This window comes from Macaca thibetana, chromosome 11, assembly GCF_024542745.1.
Source record: "Macaca thibetana thibetana isolate TM-01 chromosome 11, ASM2454274v1, whole genome shotgun sequence".
Taxonomy (NCBI): domain Eukaryota; kingdom Metazoa; phylum Chordata; class Mammalia; order Primates; family Cercopithecidae; genus Macaca; species Macaca thibetana.
This window is the reverse complement of record NC_065588.1, coordinates 65,834,501-65,853,713: the sequence shown is the minus strand read 5'-3', so window position 1 is coordinate 65,853,713 and position 19,213 is coordinate 65,834,501. Positions and strand designations below refer to the sequence as shown.

General features: G+C 39.5%; 1 protein-coding gene across 6 annotated transcripts in view; it reads left to right on the top strand.

Moving 5' to 3' along the window:
- The first annotated feature begins 271 nt into the window (after window positions 1-271).
- The window catches only part of BEST3 (bestrophin 3), a 56,131-nt gene continuing 37,189 nt past the window's right edge, over window positions 272-19,213 (top strand). The window contains exons 1-4 of one of the 6 annotated variants that reach the window (XM_050746579.1): window positions 272-2,025; window positions 5,199-5,293; window positions 5,755-5,988; window positions 15,190-16,547. In XM_050746579.1, the coding sequence (XP_050602536.1) occupies window positions 1,874-2,025; window positions 5,199-5,293; window positions 5,755-5,988; window positions 15,190-15,245 (537 nt within the window). In that variant the 5' untranslated portion in view covers window positions 272-1,873 and the 3' untranslated portion in view covers window positions 15,246-16,547. Of the gene's footprint in view, window positions 2,026-5,198; window positions 5,989-15,189; window positions 16,548-19,213 lie in introns of those variants that run through there. The other 5 variants (XM_050746575.1, XM_050746580.1, XM_050746576.1 and 2 more) reach the window with 5 other exon arrangements.

Genomic DNA, 19,213 nt, shown 5'->3' with positions numbered 1-19,213 from the left:
CTGTCTTTTTTTTGGTGTGGGGGGGTGTTGGGGCCTCTTTTTTGAACTCTTTAGGGCCAAATGAACCTTTCTTCCTTGATCCCAGGGTGGAGTCAAAATGAATCTAACAGACAAATGGCCCAACATCCTTCATGTCACTGCCGACTTCTCATTCAAAGGGGTACTTGGGGTGGCAGGTGGAGTTATAATTATAGCTTAGAAAAAAGCAGCATCAGCAGCTGTCGCTTCTGTTTGTTCCCAGCTATAACTGTCATCAGTGGGTAAATTGGCATAAACAGGCCTCCACAAGTGGAAAAACATTTAACCCCTGTACTTGTCACACTCTGGGTCCTCTCAGTGGCCAGAGAACGGAAAGAAAATCTGACTGTGCACGAGCGAAGGGTAACACCGGGCGTGCAGCACCGACCTGAAGGCGCCTCTTCAGGGGGAGCCCCAAATTTGAAGATTCTCTTTCCTGTCGGAGACTCCAAACCAAATAAATAGGTTAGTGCCCAGAGTAAACCTATGCATTTTAATTCTGACCTCTACTTGCTGTGATTTTCATTTTCCTGGTAGAGCTTAAAAAGAGTGAACTACTAAATGAAAGAAAGGAAAGTTATTTAAGGACTGTTACTTAAAATTACTGGGAATCCATGAGAACACATTATGAAATGGGCTTAATGTATTATGCTCCTCTCCCAATTTTGGCTGTATTCGCACTAGACAAATAGACAAGGTAAAGATGGAAAAATAAAACCGGTTTTGTGGCATAAGTCCCATCCTTTTGTAATGCCACTTACTTATGCCAAAAGGCCCTCCCTTCTTTATTAAAATCCGTAATGTTGAAAGCTAAGTTTGTGATTTTAGAAAATGCTGTAAACGTAGCTCCAGAGTTTCATTTCCTTAGGGAAAATAGGCAAATCAGAGTTGAATTGTTTTTCCAACAATGAGTAAAGATAGAACATTTTCTTGTTTATGATAAAATGTGTGGTGTAGGTTACTTTACAAAAGAAATCTGCTACAGAATTTATTTTTTGTGTCTAGTACAATTCTACCTAAAAGCTTCATGATTTCAGTCTAAGTAGCTCTATAAGACTCTCCTCATAGATCCTTTTGAGAAAAGATTTTAAATAAATCTAATTTTATTTGCATATATTCTATCTTAGCCAGAAATTGAGCAGGATTTAGCTCTGCGCTGTCTGTTTCAAAACCTGAATATTTAATGTATTGGTGAAAAGTGGTGGAATTCCAAAGAACTCACTGAAAACAAGGCTTTGGGGCCCAGTGCTCATCCTAACCACATTCATGAAATGGACTCAAGTAGAAAGAGTGGTAAATAATAACCTCATTTTGTTCAGTTCAAAAGAGAATGTGAACCATCCCTAAGCATTTATGTACAACCTTTCATGAGGAAAGTGCACCGTTCTTATTTATCATTATGGCCCAACTTTTTGGCTACCTTTTGAAATGCAATGAGTGCTAACGATGTACTTGGACCTCCACTAGAGAGACATCTACATGCAACCAAACCCACCAAAAGTGCCCCATCAATTACATTCCCATGAGGGCCTTGTTTGTCTCATTTGTTCATTCAAATACATATTGACCAATGGCTATATAATCTAAAAATAATATTTAACAGTTAAGGCAAGTTTAGGATGTCTAATATTACTCTTCCCAGAGACTCCTGTCTTCCTGCTTTCTGCTAAACTGAGATAATGGTTATCTGAAAGTTCCAAATTATAGAAACTAAGAAACACAAAAAAGAGATATAGCTGACTAGTTGCTGGCTTGAATTTCCTTGATATACAGACATACAGATTTATGCCCTATTTTAAACATTGCTTTTTACTTGTGTTTTGTCTTCTTGCTCTTCTAGAAAAAACTATCCAAGATGACTGTCACTTACTCCAGTAAAGTAGCAAATGCAACTTTTTTTGGATTTCATAGGTTACTCTTCAAGTGGAGAGGCAGCATCTACAAACTACTGTACAGGGAATTTATTGTTTTTGCTGTTCTTTATACAGCAATAAGTTTGGTGTACAGGTACTTTTCTTTGCATGTCTCTTTAAATGGCCATCAGATATTGTATAAGAATACAGTCTCAAAAATCTGAACCTTTTGATCGCCACTGACTTTGTGTTATGTAACTCCTTTTTTGCATGAGCCTCTCTTTTGTCTTCTTCCCCTCAGGACAGATTTTAATCCACCACTAACCATTGTTAGGATGTAAAATAGACCCTCACTGTAAGATTCAAGTGCCTTCATTCCAGCCCCAGTTGTGCCTCAAGACTGTTGCAATAGGCATAAAATGGAAGAATTACCCTTAGATGCTTACTATGTGAAGATTTTTGAATGGGCAAAGTCCACAGACAACAATTATTTGTGCTTCTGTCTACTTGTCATTCATAGTTGATGATTTGACAGCTTGTAGCAACTACCTATATAATCAACATGTTCATGATTGGTGTATGTCAGGCAAAAGCTTTCCTTCTTTTTGCCTGGAATGAAAATATCTTATCCAGGATGATGCCTGCCACACTTAACAGTACCTCAACTAAAGCAAAGGCCTGTAGACTAATTTATTTTCTTTCCATTTTCTGAGTTGAGGGCATGTTATGTTCACAAAAGGAGGTGCTTATTCTTTATAACATTACAACATATGCCTGTCAGATTGACAGGAAATTTGAGCAATATCAAGTCCAAGAAATACTTTGATGATGAAAAATTATAGACTTAATAAAATTTCATCAGTATGATAAAAGGGAAAGCTTATGAGATTTTAAAGCTTTTTAAATTAACATCGAATGCATAAATTTCTTCTCTGGAAGAAGCTAAAACTTAAAACAGGAAAGCTAAAGGTTTTTGAGGCTGTATTTCCATTTTTTCTACGTACATAGTTTGTTATTTTTCTTCTGCATACAGATAAACAAATTTGTGTTTCATTGCTCTCACATTCTTCCTTGTAGCAACAGAATCTCCTTTGGAAAAGAGGGATATTAATTTAGTTGACTGATAATTATTAAAAGTAAAATAGGTAGAGCTATTTTTCCATATGTCAAAACAACCCTTCCAAGCAAGTGTATGCATTGGTATATATTTTGACAAAATATTTTTAGAGGGAAAGTCTTGTTAACAACCTCTAATAATTTTTCAGACATGTCATATAATATATTATTTTGGCAATTTAGGTGTGTATCACCTAAGCCTTCAGAATATGAAATGGTAGAAGATACAATGGTGTTTCGTGATAATTATCTCATTAGTTCATTTTTACTAATGTGAATTTATTGCTGCTACTGCTGCTAAGAATAGAACAGAATAGCCCTAAGGACAGTTGCAGTGTAGCTAGAAATGTTCCTTGGGGCCTCAACTTTTGTTCCAATATCATACTTATACCCCATAAAATGTTATGCATATATTTCTTCTAAAGCTGAGTGCTTACATTTATAACAAAAATTATCAGTTCAAGTCATCCTTAAATTTTTAAAGTTTAATTGTAATACCTTATTAAAATAGATCCTTCTGTCTTAATCAAAGGTATACCAAGGACTGTAGGATGAGTTTGTCAAGAAGGTCAAACATATCTGTAGAAAAAAATAGATGTAGTTTCATTCTCTGAGTCTTTATTAGCCCTATTATAAGTAAATAATTATTCCTAACAAAAGTTATAAGGAGGAACCAGATTCATTAATTTGATTACATTTCTTTCTATTTTTGGAGGAATTTGACAAATTTTCTGAAATACTTTCTAGCTATTAAAATTTCTACATCTATTAGCCAAATATTTTTTCCTTGGCCAACTACTAATAGCAACCATTTCATTATTAACTAAGTATGAGGCAATTTGTTAAATGGTTATATATATGTGTATATATATTATTTAATCTTTACAATAATCCATATATGGATATTTTTATCCCCACTTACAGATGAGAAAACTGAGACTCAGAGAGATGTAAAAATATGCTCAAAGTCCAAATTCATAAGTGTCAGACTTGGGATTAAAATCTGGCTTTGTCTGACCTTAAGAAAGGTCTATGCTTTCCACATTTAAATCCTCTTTGACCATGTCTGTTTGAACATCAGAAACCATTCTGGCTGTAATTTGTCATCAGCATAACCCTGATAGACCTCTGCAACAATCTGGTACCTCTCCTGTCAGCTTTCCCTGACTTCAGTAATTCTAACACCTCTTCCAAAGCTGGGGCAGGAACTCCGAACTCACCTTGTACCCCACACCTTCTTTGTCAGGACCAGTTCCCAACAGCTTTCTATCTGCAATCTAATTAGTTGCTTACTATTATCTTATTATCCCTTTGTTTCCTTTATCAAAGTTCTACTGACCCAAATGAGCCTTTGATGCTTGTTATAATGGATCTTTCCTTGAGTTCCTTCTTCCTTTGGAACAGCTACACTCGTCGATTTATTCAAATTCATCTGTTTGGCTTTCCTTCCTGTATTTTGATCATTATTATTAGTTCACCTTAAAACATTTCTTCAGACTCTGAATCTCTTCCCTATAATGTAAATATCAATAATGGTCTCATTAAGTGCACTTATATTTAACGATACCAGAAAATGGGGTTTGGGCAGGATGGGTTAGATCTATAATATAAATTTTGAGAGAGTGACTCAATTTAATAATGAAAGTTTTCATTTTTCATTGTTAAATTTGTTTTAGACTCCAAACAATTCTGGGCTTTAAAATGAACAGGTATAATAAAATCCCTTGAAGTATAACACATGATAATCAAGAATGTGCTAAGTAGCATATTCAGGGGAAAGATCAAGGTGTCAAATTCAGTGTTATTATTGAACAATTACTTAATAATGCTAATTCATATTTAATCAATAATACACTCTTCTTAAGGTATTCCTGATGAATAATTGAAAACTGAACTATTTTGTAACATACCTTGCTCTAAATCCAATGAATCAATCATATAAAACTTTTAAAATATAAAATTTTTAGAATAAAATGATTAATTAATCCCACTATTTAATAGCCAATCATGTTTACAAAATGTTAGCACTTGAAACATTAAGCAATTGAAAAGTTTTCAAGACACATCAGCTTAAGAAAAAAGGAAAAAATTATTGCTCCTTCAAAAATAAAACAGATTATTTGTGCTTAATTGTTTGCACTTAATGTCACTTGCAAAGCAGGTGCAGAAGTATAATATCATAAAGGGCTGTGCATTTTATTTTTGCTCCAGATTGTTACTTACAGGAGCCCAAAAACGTTACTTTGAAAAATTATCAATTTACTGTGACAGATATGCTGAACAAATTCCAGTAACCTTTGTGCTTGGTAAGTATAGGTCACACGCAGATTGCAGCCACACAGCTGTCTCCGTTACGATGACACCGATGACTCTGCATGGGAGTGTTTCCAAGCTGAGAGGCATGCCTGAAAAGCCACCGCTTGCAGTAGAACCAGAATCATCCATAAGGTTTGCCTTCACGGCTGCTTTTGCTAAATTAACGCCAAACAAGTTTGAGGAAATAATCTGCTATTGGACATTTAAGCTTTCTCTTCACTAACTCTCCATTTTTGCAGTCAATATTTGAGATCTAATACCCACTTACAGGGTGCTTAGGCATTGCCAGGCACAAATGAAATTTTTTTCTGGAAGGCAAAATCAGAAGATATGGATAATAACATATTTTTGTCCTCCAACCTCTAAAAAGGCTAAAATTCAGCTAAAAGCATCAGTGTCACCAACGTGTCTGCTGTAAGAAACTGCTTTATAATTTCCTGTTATTCTACAGGGTTTTATGTTACTCTGGTAGTAAACCGATGGTGGAACCAGTTTGTGAATTTGCCCTGGCCAGACAGGCTAATGTTCCTCATCTCCAGCAGTGTTCATGGAAGCGACGAGCACGGGCGCCTGCTTAGAAGGACGCTGATGCGTTACGTCAATCTCACCTCCCTGCTCATCTTTCGCTCGGTGAGCACTGCTGTGTACAAAAGGTTTCCAACAATGGACCACGTGGTTGAAGCAGGTACTACGAATGGCTTTTCCTTCACTAGGCTTTCTCAGCTGAGACAGGACCTCCAGAATTCCTTTGAAAATTCCTTATGTTTGTTTATTCACTCAAGAAACATTTAGTGGTCGGGCACAGTGGCTCACGCCTGTAATCCAGCACTTTGGAAGGTCAAGGTGGGTGGATCACCTGAGGTCAGGAATTTGAGACCAACCTGGCCAGCATGGCGAAACCCCATCTCTACTAAAAATAGAAAAAATTAGCCGGCCGTGGTGGCATGTGCCTGTAATCCCAGCTACTGGGGAGGCTGAGGCACGAGAATCACTTGAACCCAGGAGGCGGAGGCAGAGGTTGCAGTGACCCGACATTGCAGCACTGCACTTCAGCCTGGGCCACAAAGTCAGACCCTGTCTAAAAAAAAAAAAAAAAAAAAAAAGAGAGAGAGAGAGAAAGAAAGAAAAGGAAAGAAAAGAAAAGAAAAAAGATAAAGAAACATTTATTGATTTCCTACTATGTGCCAGAAGCAAACTAAGAGACAAAGATGAATAAGACGTGATTCCTGCCCTCAAGTTTACTTCAGCGGTAGGGGAGAGAAAGTGGCAGATAGTAACATTGCCTTAAGGTAAACATAATAATTATCATATTTATTTAAACAATCTGGCTGGGGGAGCTCTTTGGGAGGCCCAGGCGGGTGGATCACCTAAGGTCAGGAGTTCCAGATGAACCTGGCCAACATGGCGAAACCCCGTCTCTACTAAAAATACAATAATTAGCTGGGCGTGCTGGCTCACGCCTGTAATTCCAGCTACTCAGTAGGCTGAGGCAGGAGAATCGCTTGAACCTGGGAAGTGGAGGTTGCAATGAGTCGAGATCGTGCCATTGCATTCCACCCTGGGGAACAAGGTCCCCATCAGTCCCCAAAAAATAAAAAAATAAAAATAATCTGTCATATTAACTTACAGTTTTCTAGCACTATACGGTTTTGTCTCCTTTATAGCTATTTTGTTTGGACCTCAAGAAAACATGAAAAAGGTAGAAAATAGATTCAGAAAGGTTACAACCTGCGCTGAATTACACAGCTGATCAGTGGAAAGGCCAGAATTAAAATTTACGCTCCAAACTCCTAAGTTAATACTTTCTAATAGATTCTGGTAGGAACCGGCAATGTCAATTTCATCTAGGCAGACACTGAGAGGTGATAGTCAAAAGCTGTTTTAGTGTGGACCTCTTGTCTCTTGTGCCTCAAAGAAGATGTAAATAGTTAAAGGATGATTCTCTTTGGTGTGTAAATATTTAGCAAAGAAGCTGTTAAGTCCGCCTTCGATAGGGCAAGGATTAAATGGATAATTCTCGGCACGTATGGATAAGAACCGTGAGGTGATTCTGCCTTTACATTGAGTCCAGTCTCACATTAGTTTGCAGTATTTAGTCTCCTTTCCTGAAATGTCCTGGAAAATAGATATTTTCGGATAATAGTTTTTGTTTGTTTTGGAGTTTTTGTTGGCTTTTTTGTTTTTGTTTTTGTTTTGCCTTTTTAAATGGCTAATATAGATAGTGACTACTGAAGTCAAAATAAAACTGTAGAGATGAATGTCTACATTTCACATTTTATTCGAGAAGAAAGAACTCCAGTTTGAGGCATACACACAGACCAGATGGCATTCAGTACGTCCAAAATACAAAGAGAAGTTTGGAGGTTTTATAAAAAGACAGAAATGTTACATATTGCTCTTTGAGAAAGTTCATTGGCACTAGTAAGTTTCTGGGGAGCTGGGAAGTTTTGACTGGTGAGCGATGGAGGTGGGTAAAATTAGTCTTCAAGTTGCAGCAGATCATTTCAGCAACTATAAAATTGGTTTCAGGTAATAGCAGGCAGTTTCAGCAACCAGGCCTGCAGAAAATTACTTTGTGTCTTGGCTGCTTTTTTTTTTTTTTTTTTTTTTGAGACAGTGTCTTGCTCCATGGCCAGGCTGGAGTGAAGTGGCACGATCTTGGCTCACTGCAATCTCTGCCTCCTGGGTTCAAGCAATTCCCCTGCCTCAGCCTCCCAAGCAGCTGGGACTACAGGTGCACACCACCACACCGGGCTAAGTTTTTGTATTTTAGTAGAGATGGGTTTCACCATGTTGGCAGAATGGTCTCAATCTCTTGACCTGGTGATCCACCCACCTCGGCCTCCTAAAGTGCTGGGATTACAGGTGTGATGCCCGGCCTCAACTGCTTTTTCCTGATGGCTTCTTGACTCTGTTTTATTGGGTATGACAAGAATGACCCAATTCTATTATCAACTTTCACAATGATTAAGAACACAGAGTAAGGGTTTGAAACCTTATCTCACAGCTTACTAGCTGCATGACTTTGTCTGAGGTAGTTAACCATTCTGTTCCTCAGTTTCCTAATCCATAAAATGGACTTAAAGTAACTTATAATAGCACCTACCTCATATACCCCATAGGCTTGTTATGAGGATTTAGGAAGTTCATATTTGCAAAATGTTTGGAGCATTGCTGGCACACAGTAAGTGCTGCATGATTTCTTGCCATTGTAATGAAATTATATCTCGAACAACAGCACAACATAGCACTCTAGCTGCTTTAGAAGAGGTTGCGAATGTCAAGGTGGAAATAAGGCAGAAGGGGTGTAGGTGACATTGTTAGAGATGCAGAGTAAGATGTGAGAAAGTAATGGGTGCCAGGAGCTGGTTAAGGGGGATTCAGGGGGAGGGTTTGAAGGCCTGGCACATGCACAGGTATATGATAATATAAAATCAGTAGGAACTTTAAAAAAAATTAATTGCCATCCTTCCTCCAAATATGAAAGTAGAATACTGTTTCAGAATGACCCAGTTAAAAATACTACTAGGCAACTCAATTTTATCTTACCTTAATGTCTCCAGGAACAAATAGATTAAGAATTACCACCTCTAAGAAAGACCTAAAAACAAACAAGAAATGTATGACCTATTCCAAGTTGCTGAGCTAAAGTTTACTTGGATGAACAGAGGTGATATTTCTCCAGTTCTGACGCATCCTTGAAATGAAGAGAGTGCATTCTGACGGGAATCAGATGCCGGGTCCAATCCTCAAAGCAAATCTCATCTTAGTGTCACCTTCATATTAAAAGCACATCGGGAAGAAGCCAGGTTGGCTGGCAATGGAGAGGTCTCTGGGGCCTCTGGTCAGACATGAGCTCAGAGGACTGAGCTGTGCTCAGGTCTGAGGGGAAAGTAGATATAGGGAGGCAAATAGGAAAATGATGTGATTTCATTTCCTTTGAGTGTATTCTTCAGAATACCAAGGCCCACTCCCTCTCAAACTTGTACAGATGTCTGCCACGTACTTGCACTCTGACTTCTCCCTTTCCAAGGCATGTGGGATACTGAAATACTTCTATCTCTTCAGCTACCAATGTTTCTGCCATTCCAAGGGAATCTCAGAATGAGTCCTTCACTTCTGGATGTACATTTAAACTAGTCTCTAGGAGTGGTCCACAGACCCACAGGCCCTCTACATCTTGAATAACTTGAGTTTATGTATTTAAAATGTATATTCCTGGGTCCTACCCACATCAGGCCCTCTGAATTATTATAGAACCTAATAGAACCTTTGGATGTACGGCCTAGGAATCTGCAGTGAAACATGCTCCTGTGTTGGTTTTTTTAGTACCCCAAAGCTTGAGAAGTATTGCATCCTTTCTGGGATGCTTATTTCTTAAACCCTTTTTCTTACTCCTGGGGCAAAAGGCTTTGGCAACCACCAACTCAACGATAATAAAGCAGCAGCAATTAAGAAAGGATGGATTGGAGGTTTCAGCTTGAGGTTCCTGAATTACAAAGAAGAGCTTTGAGGAAGCAGGCTGGTGGGAGGGAGGCTACTGTATAAGGGATTTGAATTCCACCTGCTTGGATGTAACAAGCATTGTTCTGACTTAAACTTTTTGGTTGGTCTGTCTGAAGTGGATGAAGGGAGAAGAGAACTGACAGAGGAGCTCTGATGAGGTGAAAGCCTTTCCAAGGGTCCTGTGACACAATCACCGATTATCTCAGTGAGAAGGTCCCAGTAGCTCTCATTCATTCCTAAGTACGTTCTCAAAAGACAGAAAAGGGGTAGTGGGTACAGCTAGTCCCCACAAGAATATATTGTGCTTCTGGCAAGTAATTTTGAAGATAACTACTTTCCTCTCCTGATGCTTGTAAATACTGGATAAGATGTTTTGATTTAGTATGAGACCATACTATACGCATGCATTGTGTGTTACGCGGCAGGGCAAAGGTTCCAAGCCACTATCCTCTAAGCCAGGAGAGACGCTTCAGAGGCCTGTCTTACTGGCTGCCCCAGGCCGGCACCCCCTGTCACCGGCAGTGCTGACTCACTGAACTTCCTGCTGCTTTCCCCAGCAGAGAGGGCTGACTCAGAGTCTGCACATGGGGTCCACTTCCAAGTTCTTCCAACTGGGCATATGCCTCCGCCACTCTCTGACTGTCCTTTGCCTGTGCCAAGGTTTCTGGGAAGAACAGGAAGTTCAGGGATGGCGGAAAATGTTTGGCAGATCCCCTGAGTCCAAAGCCAGGGCACCTGCTCCTGCCTGAGGGCAGAGAGGACTGGTAAGAAAAGCACTGAGGGCCCCAAAGGGGTGGAGACAAGGTTAAGGGCATGAAGGACCTTCTTGTCAGTTGAATTCTCTACATAAAATCACCTGTAAGAGAAAGTACATGTTCTCACACTTCAGGGTGCATTAGATATTGTTAAAATCAATATTGCTAAAAATTTGGATCCCACGATACCACTCCCAGAGATTCTGACTCAGTAGGTCTGGAATGGGCTCCAGGAATCCGTGTGTTGAACAAACTCCTGGAGACTCTGAGGCTGGTGGTCCCTGGCTTGCACTCTGGGAAGCAATGGGCTTTGAGGCAATCGGTTTCCCTCCAGCTTCTCTTTCTTCTGCGAGGGTTTTTGCCTACATAGAGTCAGTGCTGGACAGAAGGAAATAATCGAGAGGGCCAAGAGTGAGGACCAGCACCTCCTTCTGAAGCATCTGGCAATTCCTTGGCTGGAGCTGGACAAGCTAGGTCACATACCTGCTCATCCTTGAACTTTCCTTGCTTTTAAGTTGGACAGTCAAGTTACATTATTCTGAAAAATAAAAAGACCAAAATGCATGCTGCTGGGGAAATATATATAATTTGATGCTACAGGTTAAATTTCTCAAATTAAAAATAAAGTTTTTATTTCTGCTTATATGAAAATAAAAATACAACAGTAGAATTCAGAATAATGTCTATTATGCTGAAAGTCCCTGAACTGGTCTGTGATCAATTATTTATCAGAGATACTGCAACAGCCTCTGTTACTTTTGCCTATTGGCTACAAATCTGCTCTGGAAAATTCCAGTCATTCCAATCACCTGCCCTGGGAGATGTCACTCATTCCAAGTCAAGTCAGACGCACAATTCCAGATCTTGGCTGAGTCAAGTGATGACCTTAGTTGTGTGCATATAGTATGGTCTCATACTGAATCAAAACATCTTATCTAGTATTTACAAGCATCAGGAGAGGAAAGTAGTCAACTTCAGAATTACTTACCAGAAGCACAATGATACGTAATAGGAAATTATATACATTCCTCTTAAAGAAACATTACCAAGCTGATGCTAGATCTATTACGCCTTTGCTCATGCAACAAAGGTTTATTGTGTGTACAATATATGCCAAGCACTGTGCTGGGCACTGGGAATACCCTTATAAGCAGAACAAATATGGTCCCCATCCTCATGGATTAGTAAAGTTTACTACAAATCTTATCTTAAATTAATCATTGTCGTAAACAAGCACAAATGTATTTACAGTTAAACTTTACATCTCTGCATTGCAGTTCTCTCTCTCTAAAACAAATAGTTTCTGTCTGTATTTAGTAGTTCATAAGAGTAGTTATAAGACAGTAGCCTCTGAGGAAAAAACACCCTTTAATTTTCTTAAAGCCTTGGAGTCTTTTTTTTTTTTGGAGACAGGTTCTCATTCAGTTGCCCAAGCTGGAGTGCAGTAGCACGGTCATACTTACAGTAACCTCAAACTTCTGGGCTCAAGCCATCCTCCTGCCTCAGCCTTTTGAGCAACTAGGACTACAGATGTGCACCACTGTGCCTGACCAATTTATTTGTTTGTTTATTTTAATTCTTTTTTTTTTTTGATATGGAGTCTCACTATATTGCCTATGCTGGTCTTGAACTCCTGGCCTCAAGCAATCTTCCCACCAAGGCCTCCCAAAGGGCTGGGATTTCTGGCGTGAGCCACCACACCTGGCCTGCCCTGGAATCTTAATGTAAAGTTTCTTGACTGTCTTCTCTGACTACAGGGAGTCTAATGAGACGCCACTGGAATTGTTAGTGACACTTATGGTTAACAGACATTAATATAACCAAGCAAGCCACCAGTTGTCAATGGATGTTGAGATAAAAGTTCTAACTTCAGATGCTCTGGCCATAAGGCTAGCCCTATAACTGGAACTCAGGTCTGGGTCACTTACTGCTTAAAAGCCAAACAACTCGGAACTTTGGTAAAAGGAATGTTAGCTTTATTCGAGAAGTCAGTAACCAGGGGAAGGCAGTGAACTAGGGTTGAAAGGCCACCTTTCAGAATTGTGCCTCTAGGTAAAGAGTTTTTAAGGGAAATTAAGAGAAATGAAGATCAAAACCGTCTTGTGAAATGTAAGCAGTTTCAATCAGCTGGGCAGTTAATCATTGCTTTCTTGGTGAAAGTTTTGTGACATTCTGCAGGTGCCATCAGCCTATTCTTACAGGCTAGTCAGCCCATTCCCAGAGCTGTTGGTCAATGTATTTTCTTTTTCTTTCTTTCCTTTCTCTCTCTTTCTCTCTCTTCCTTCCTCCCTCCCTCCCTCCCTCCCTCCCTTCCTCCCTCCCTTCCTCCCTTCTTTCTTTCTTTCTCTCTCTCTTTCTTTCTTTCTTCCTTTCTTTCTTTCTCTTTCTCTCTCTCTCTCTCTCTCTCTGTCTCTCTCTCTCTCTCTCTCTCTCTCTCTCATAGAATCTTGCTGTGTTGCCCAGACTGGAGTGTAGTGTTGCAGTCCTGGCTCACTGCAACCTCTGCCTCCCCAGTTCAAGTGCTTCTCCTGCCTCAGCTGCCCAAGTAGCTGGGATTACAGGCACATGCCACTACACCCAGCTAATTTTTGTATTTTTAGTAGAGACAGGGTTTCACCATGTTGGCCAGGCTGGTCTCGAACTCCTGGCCTCAAGTGATCCCCCACCTCGGCCTCTCAAAGTGCTGGGATTATAGGTGTGAGCCACCGAGCCCAGCCAGCATATTTTATTTTATCTCTGTTGAAGGTTCTGTTTTCTTGAGGCTGTTTTTTGGGACTAATCTACAAACTCAAGGAAAACAATAATATTATTCAAACAAGCAAGCTTTTCTCTAACATGGAATTAATACTGTTAGAACCACATTTGCGTTTCTGGCACAGATAGATCATTTAATCTGTGATCTTCTCTTCTCTCACTAAGTAAACTAAAATGACTTTTGTATAACATATTATGTAACATTCACAAAATTAATTGAATCTGGTATAACATTTCTGCCCCGGGTGGCTGTTTTTTGTTTTTTGTTTTTTCCCTGATGCATTACACAGCTCTGGGGCTCCTTGGTCTCTGACTCTCCACTGCCTTGTGTTACAAGAGTGAGAGCCAAGGGAATGGTGGTATTCACAGCTGTGCCAGTTTCTCCTCTGTTGGCTGAACTTTTAGAGGCTGAGTAAGTCACCCCTCTGTAGTCTCACATGATGAGGTCGGAACAGACAGAATGTCATCTTGTGAGTGAAACTTGAATCACCTATGTGTACTTGCTCTGCACATGAGAGAAAGTGCATGCAGAACTAGCCCTTCTTGGATTAATAGCATGGATAGTCTCGGTGGGTCAGTGTTTGAAGGTTCCCCCACATTTCTGTTTTAGGAGTTAAGTAAAGGTTATCCACTCAGTGTTTCTCAAAGTGTGGTTGCAGACCACATTCACCGAATTAGCAAGGGCGCTTCTTTAAACCGCAGGTTCCTAGGCAACCTAGGGAATCAGATCTAGGGCTTAGGACCTAGAAATTGACATTTTAAACAGGCTCCCTAGAAGCACTGCAGATGTTTGACCCAGACTGAGAAGGCCGAAATGATCAACATGAGGGCAGTTGTTCAACCTAAACTTTGCAGCATGTTGGAATCTCTGGTGATCTTTTAAAAATTCAGATGCCTGACTCCCATTCTCAGATATTAGTATTCATTAGGTATGTAGAGCAACCTGGGCATCAGGATTTTTCAAAACTCCCCAGACCATTGTAATGTATAGCAGAGTTTAGGAACAGCTGCACTAGAACACATCAATTAATTCCTCCAATTTCATCTGCAAATTGCCTCAGATCTATTCTACCCAGGGCAAATAAAATTCTGGGCCACTATGCAGATGAGGATTTAAAAGCACTGATTTCTTTGTATGTTATTTCTTGTGTGTGATTATGGAGAAGGCAGTGAATTACCAGATGGGATACTAATTTAGGGACAAGGATATGGGTAACTAGAGATTTGCTCATATCAATGTAATAGAGGAGTGTCTGTCTCTGTTCCTTACTGCTACTCCCAGAAACTGATTTTACTCCACTGTATCCTATTTCAGACTTTTCCAGCTATGGTTTGTAACTCATTATGGGATTCTTAAATCAGGTTAATGGCTTGTAACCAGCATTTTTAGTGGAATGGAATGGAGAAGAATAGAATAGAATAGAATAGAATACAATAGAATACAATAGAATACAATAGAATACAATAGAATACAATAGAATACAATAGAATAGAATAGCAGAAAGCACATCATGCGCATACGGCAGGGCTAATAACTGTTTCCTGAACAACATATATCTTACTGTGGTTCATGGTAAACAAACAAACAAACAAAAAACCTGGTTGGCATCCTGCCCTGCATGATGTTGTTGCGATGTGATTTCATTCCTCTCTCAATCTCATTTTGCTCCCCCCTTGATTTTCCCAATTGACAGGGATTTCTAAACCTCTTCCATTGAATGGAAAGGACAGCTGTAACTGAAGTTGGTGGCTTCATTCCATTCATTTGGAAAACAGAGATAAAAACAAGCCAGGCACGTTGCACTCTTCCTGAAAAAGTGTCATCCCTTGGAGAAGGGCTCAGATGCTGAATGCACATCTTTCTCTTTCAGAAAGAACTGGCATCAAACCCATTCTGCCTTCAAGTTTTGAGATGCAGAGCTTTTAGTTCCTCTGCTAATAGAGCCTCATATGAATACTCTGCTTGAAAGGCAAAAGACATCTGCCTCAACTTCAATCAAGGAAAAATAGACCAACTGTACAGCAGGCAGAATTTATGATGACTGGAATTTTGTCTATCAATGGATGTAATTAATCCTTTGGCTTGAGGGCAATAAAATTTTGTCTTAAAGTAGCAGATCCTGCTCCATCAAACCACAACTCAACAGAGAGTAAATGCAAACATGTATCTATATTGAGAGATAGATTTTACTCTGATTAGAAAGACGAAGGAGGGTTTTGGGGATAAACAATAAGAAATTGCTGAGCAGAGCTGAGCCAGCCAGAAGGAAAAGCGATAGCAAGAGAAACTGTAGGCAGATGCAACGGCAGGATAAAATAGCTATGCCAGGGGTGTGATGGGGCCTGAGGAGAGCATGGCATGGAGACAGACACGTGCAGGGAACCAAGTGGTGGGAGGACAAGCCCACTGAGAGTGTTGCTGAACGTAGCAGATCAGTAACTATCATTAGCATAGCCTCAGCAATGGCAATAATGATCATATTCTGAAAAAAAAATTGGTCTCTGCTTAAAATGGCTTGAAGTCCTGATAAGGGTGACATTCTGTTTCATAACAAATACTTTTGGAATGGACTTGACCAACAATCTAGAGATTTTCTTTCAGTTGACCAACTTTGATTTCCAAAGGTGTTACTTTTGTGAACCCCAAAATCTGAGACAGGTCTCGGTGAGTTTAGAAAGTTTATTTTGCCAAGGTTGAGGATGTGTACCCATGACACAGCCTCAGGTGGTCCTGATGACATGTGCCCAAAGTAGTCAGAACAGTTTGGTTTCATACATCGTAGGAAGACATAAGACATCGATCAACATATGTGAGATAAACATTGGTTCAGTCTGGAAAAGCAGGGGACAACTCAAAGTGGGGAGGGGGCTTCCAGGTCATAGGTAGATAAAAGACAAATGGTTGCATTCTTCTGGGTTTCTGATTAGCCTCTCAAAAGGAGGCAATCAGATATGCATTTATCTCAGTGAGCAGAGCAATGACTTTAATAGAATGGGAGGCAGGTCGTAAGCAGTTCCCAACTTGACTTTTCCCTTTAGCTTAGTGATTCTGGGGACCCAAGATATTTTCCTTTCACACTTTGGATAAATATGATATGTGACCCTGCAAGGAATAACGAAAATTATTCTGCTTATATATTCTTAGAGGATACATTAATGTCTCAGTGATTGTCATTCATCTTTCACAGCACCTAGCAAAATACTCAAAAAAGTTGTGCTAAAAACAAAATCACCAGCTCTTCTTGCTCTACTTGTCCTCTTTCAATCTCTTGCTTTAGTGTTTGCACCAAATAAACCCTCACTCTGCATATTTGCCTTCTGCATAGAAGCTAAGAAAGGACTTGCTAGCACAATTTGATCCATACTTCTGAATAAAAAATAACCAGACATAAAGTTATTCTTTGGTCAAATGATAGAATGAAGCCAGTATATAAACGGGATCACTTTTGAAAATTGCACTCTAGGTCTCAAGAATATCACTGTTAGACAATTGATATGGGATATGTGAGAACAGGCTACACAGCAAGTCTTTAAGCATAAAGCCAAGACAGATCAAGTTTATTAACTTCATCCAATGAGATTTAACTGGCCAGGCATAGTGGCACATGGCTGTAATCCCAGCACTTTGGGAGGCCAAGGCAGGCAGATCACTTGAGCCCAGGAAGTTCAAGACCTGCCTGGGCAACATGGTGAAACCCAGTCTCTACAAAAATACAAACTTAGCCAGGCATAGTGGCGTGTGCCTGTAGACCCAGCTACTCAGGAGGCAGAGGTGGAAGAACTGCTTGAGCTCAGGAGGCTGAGGCTGCAGTGAGCCAAAGATCACACCACTGCACTCCAGTCTGGATCACAGAGTGAGACTCTGTCCCATAAAAAATTGAAAAAAATTGAAAAAAAAAAAAAAAAGATTTAATCATGCTCTTCAATTCTTTAAAAAGCAAAAACAGATTTTTTAGATCGTGCAACAACTCTGAGATGCACTGAGAAACAAGAAGAGAATTACCAAGCTCATTTTTATTTTATACTTCCAGGGAGAGTACCATTCTCCAGGCATGCAGAGAACCCTTCTAAGCTAGTATAAACAACCCGAGTGTTATCTAAAACTAGTCTCCTATTGGCAAATATTGGCTTTGTAGTTGTTACTTTGTTTATTTCAAATCCTGAATAAACAGAACCTTCAGTTAGTGGGACAGTGATTTTCAAACACCACTATATGTCAGAATTTTCTGCACAGCTTGGAAAACATGCAACTGCCTAGACCCAATTCTATTAAATCACCCAGGAAGATTTAAAAGAATGCTGATGCCTGGCCTCATCCTAGATTAATTGAATCAGAATCTCTAACAATATAAGACCTAGCCATTGGTTTTTGTTTTGTTTTGTTTTGTTTTGTTTTTGTTTTTGTTTGAGACTCCGTCTCATAAAAACTCTGTCGCCAGGCTGCAGTGCAATGGCACAATCTTGGCTCACTGCAACCTCCACCTCCAGGATTCAAGCAATTCTCCTGCCTCAGCCTCCCAAGCAGCTAGGATTACAGGTCCCTGCCACTATGCCTGGCTTATTTTTGTATTTTTAGTAGAGAGTGGGTTTCACCATGTTGGTCAGGCTGGTCTCGAACTCCTGACCTCAGGTGATCCACCCGCCTCAGCCTCCCAAAGTGCTGGGAATATAGGCGTGAGCCACCATGCCCGGCTGCCATTGATATTTTCTAAAAGTACCCCTATGAGATTCTAAGGTGCAGACCTGGGTTGAGAACTCCTGCCCTACTGAGCCTGATTTAGTAGTCAGGGTCAGGGTCCAGCCCTCTCCATATTTAATAGATATCACAAGTGATTCAGGTCTATGGCCTTTGGATCTTATTCTTAAAAACAATGGCTTAGGTCACGTCAAAGATCTAGATAACGCCAAAGCTCTATAAATTGATGACTCTCAAAATGGGCATACCTCATTCCTCCTTTGACTTTTTTTTTTTTTTTTTTTTTTTTTTTTTTTTTTTTTTTTTTTTACTGTAACACTATCTCTTAAATAAAATTTGGCCTGCATCATAAGGAGGGAGGATTATTTATTTATTTATTTATTTATTTATTTATTTGAGATAAAGTCTTGCTATGTTGCCCAGGCTGGTCACAAACTCCTGGCCTAAGTAATCCTCCTGCCTGGGCCTCCCAAAGTGCTGGGATTATAGGCATGAGCCACTGCACCTGGCAAAAGGACAGGTTACCTTAAATAGGACAACCAGATTTGTTAACTGATTACAGATGGTTAAAGATAGAAAAATGTGGTATATTAGGGCAAAAGTTGATTTTCGTCTGAATGTAGTATCAGAATTCCATAAGCAAATGATTGCATTTCTGAGGGAAAAAACCCAAAAATTAATATCTAATAAAAACCAGTTTTATAAATAAGTTTTAATTCAGAAAACAATATTTATATTAAATCATAATTAACATTTAAAAGCTACTTAAAGATCCAAGGGGGTAGATAACAGGAGAGTCATTACAGCATTATATTTAGTAACAAAAAAATCAAAAACAACTTAAATGTCTTAAATGTCTATTCAAAAAGGAACTAGCTAAATATTATATACAATTAACAGTGTTAATATATACAGAGCAGCCATTAAAAGGAATGCTGCTGCTCTCTATATATTAATTTTTTAAATCTTCAAGATATACCTGAAAAATAGAAGCAAATGGCAGACACATATGAAGTATAAAATCTTTTGTGTTTTTAAAAATAGGCCTGTATGAAAATCCATGAGATTTCTCTGGAAAGATACACAATAAACGGATCATCGTGATTTCCTCCAGGGAGGGAAACTTTGTGACTGGGAAAAGGAGACTTTCCCCACTAGCAGTCCTTTGGCCCTTTGGGATTTTTGTGCCATTTGAATTA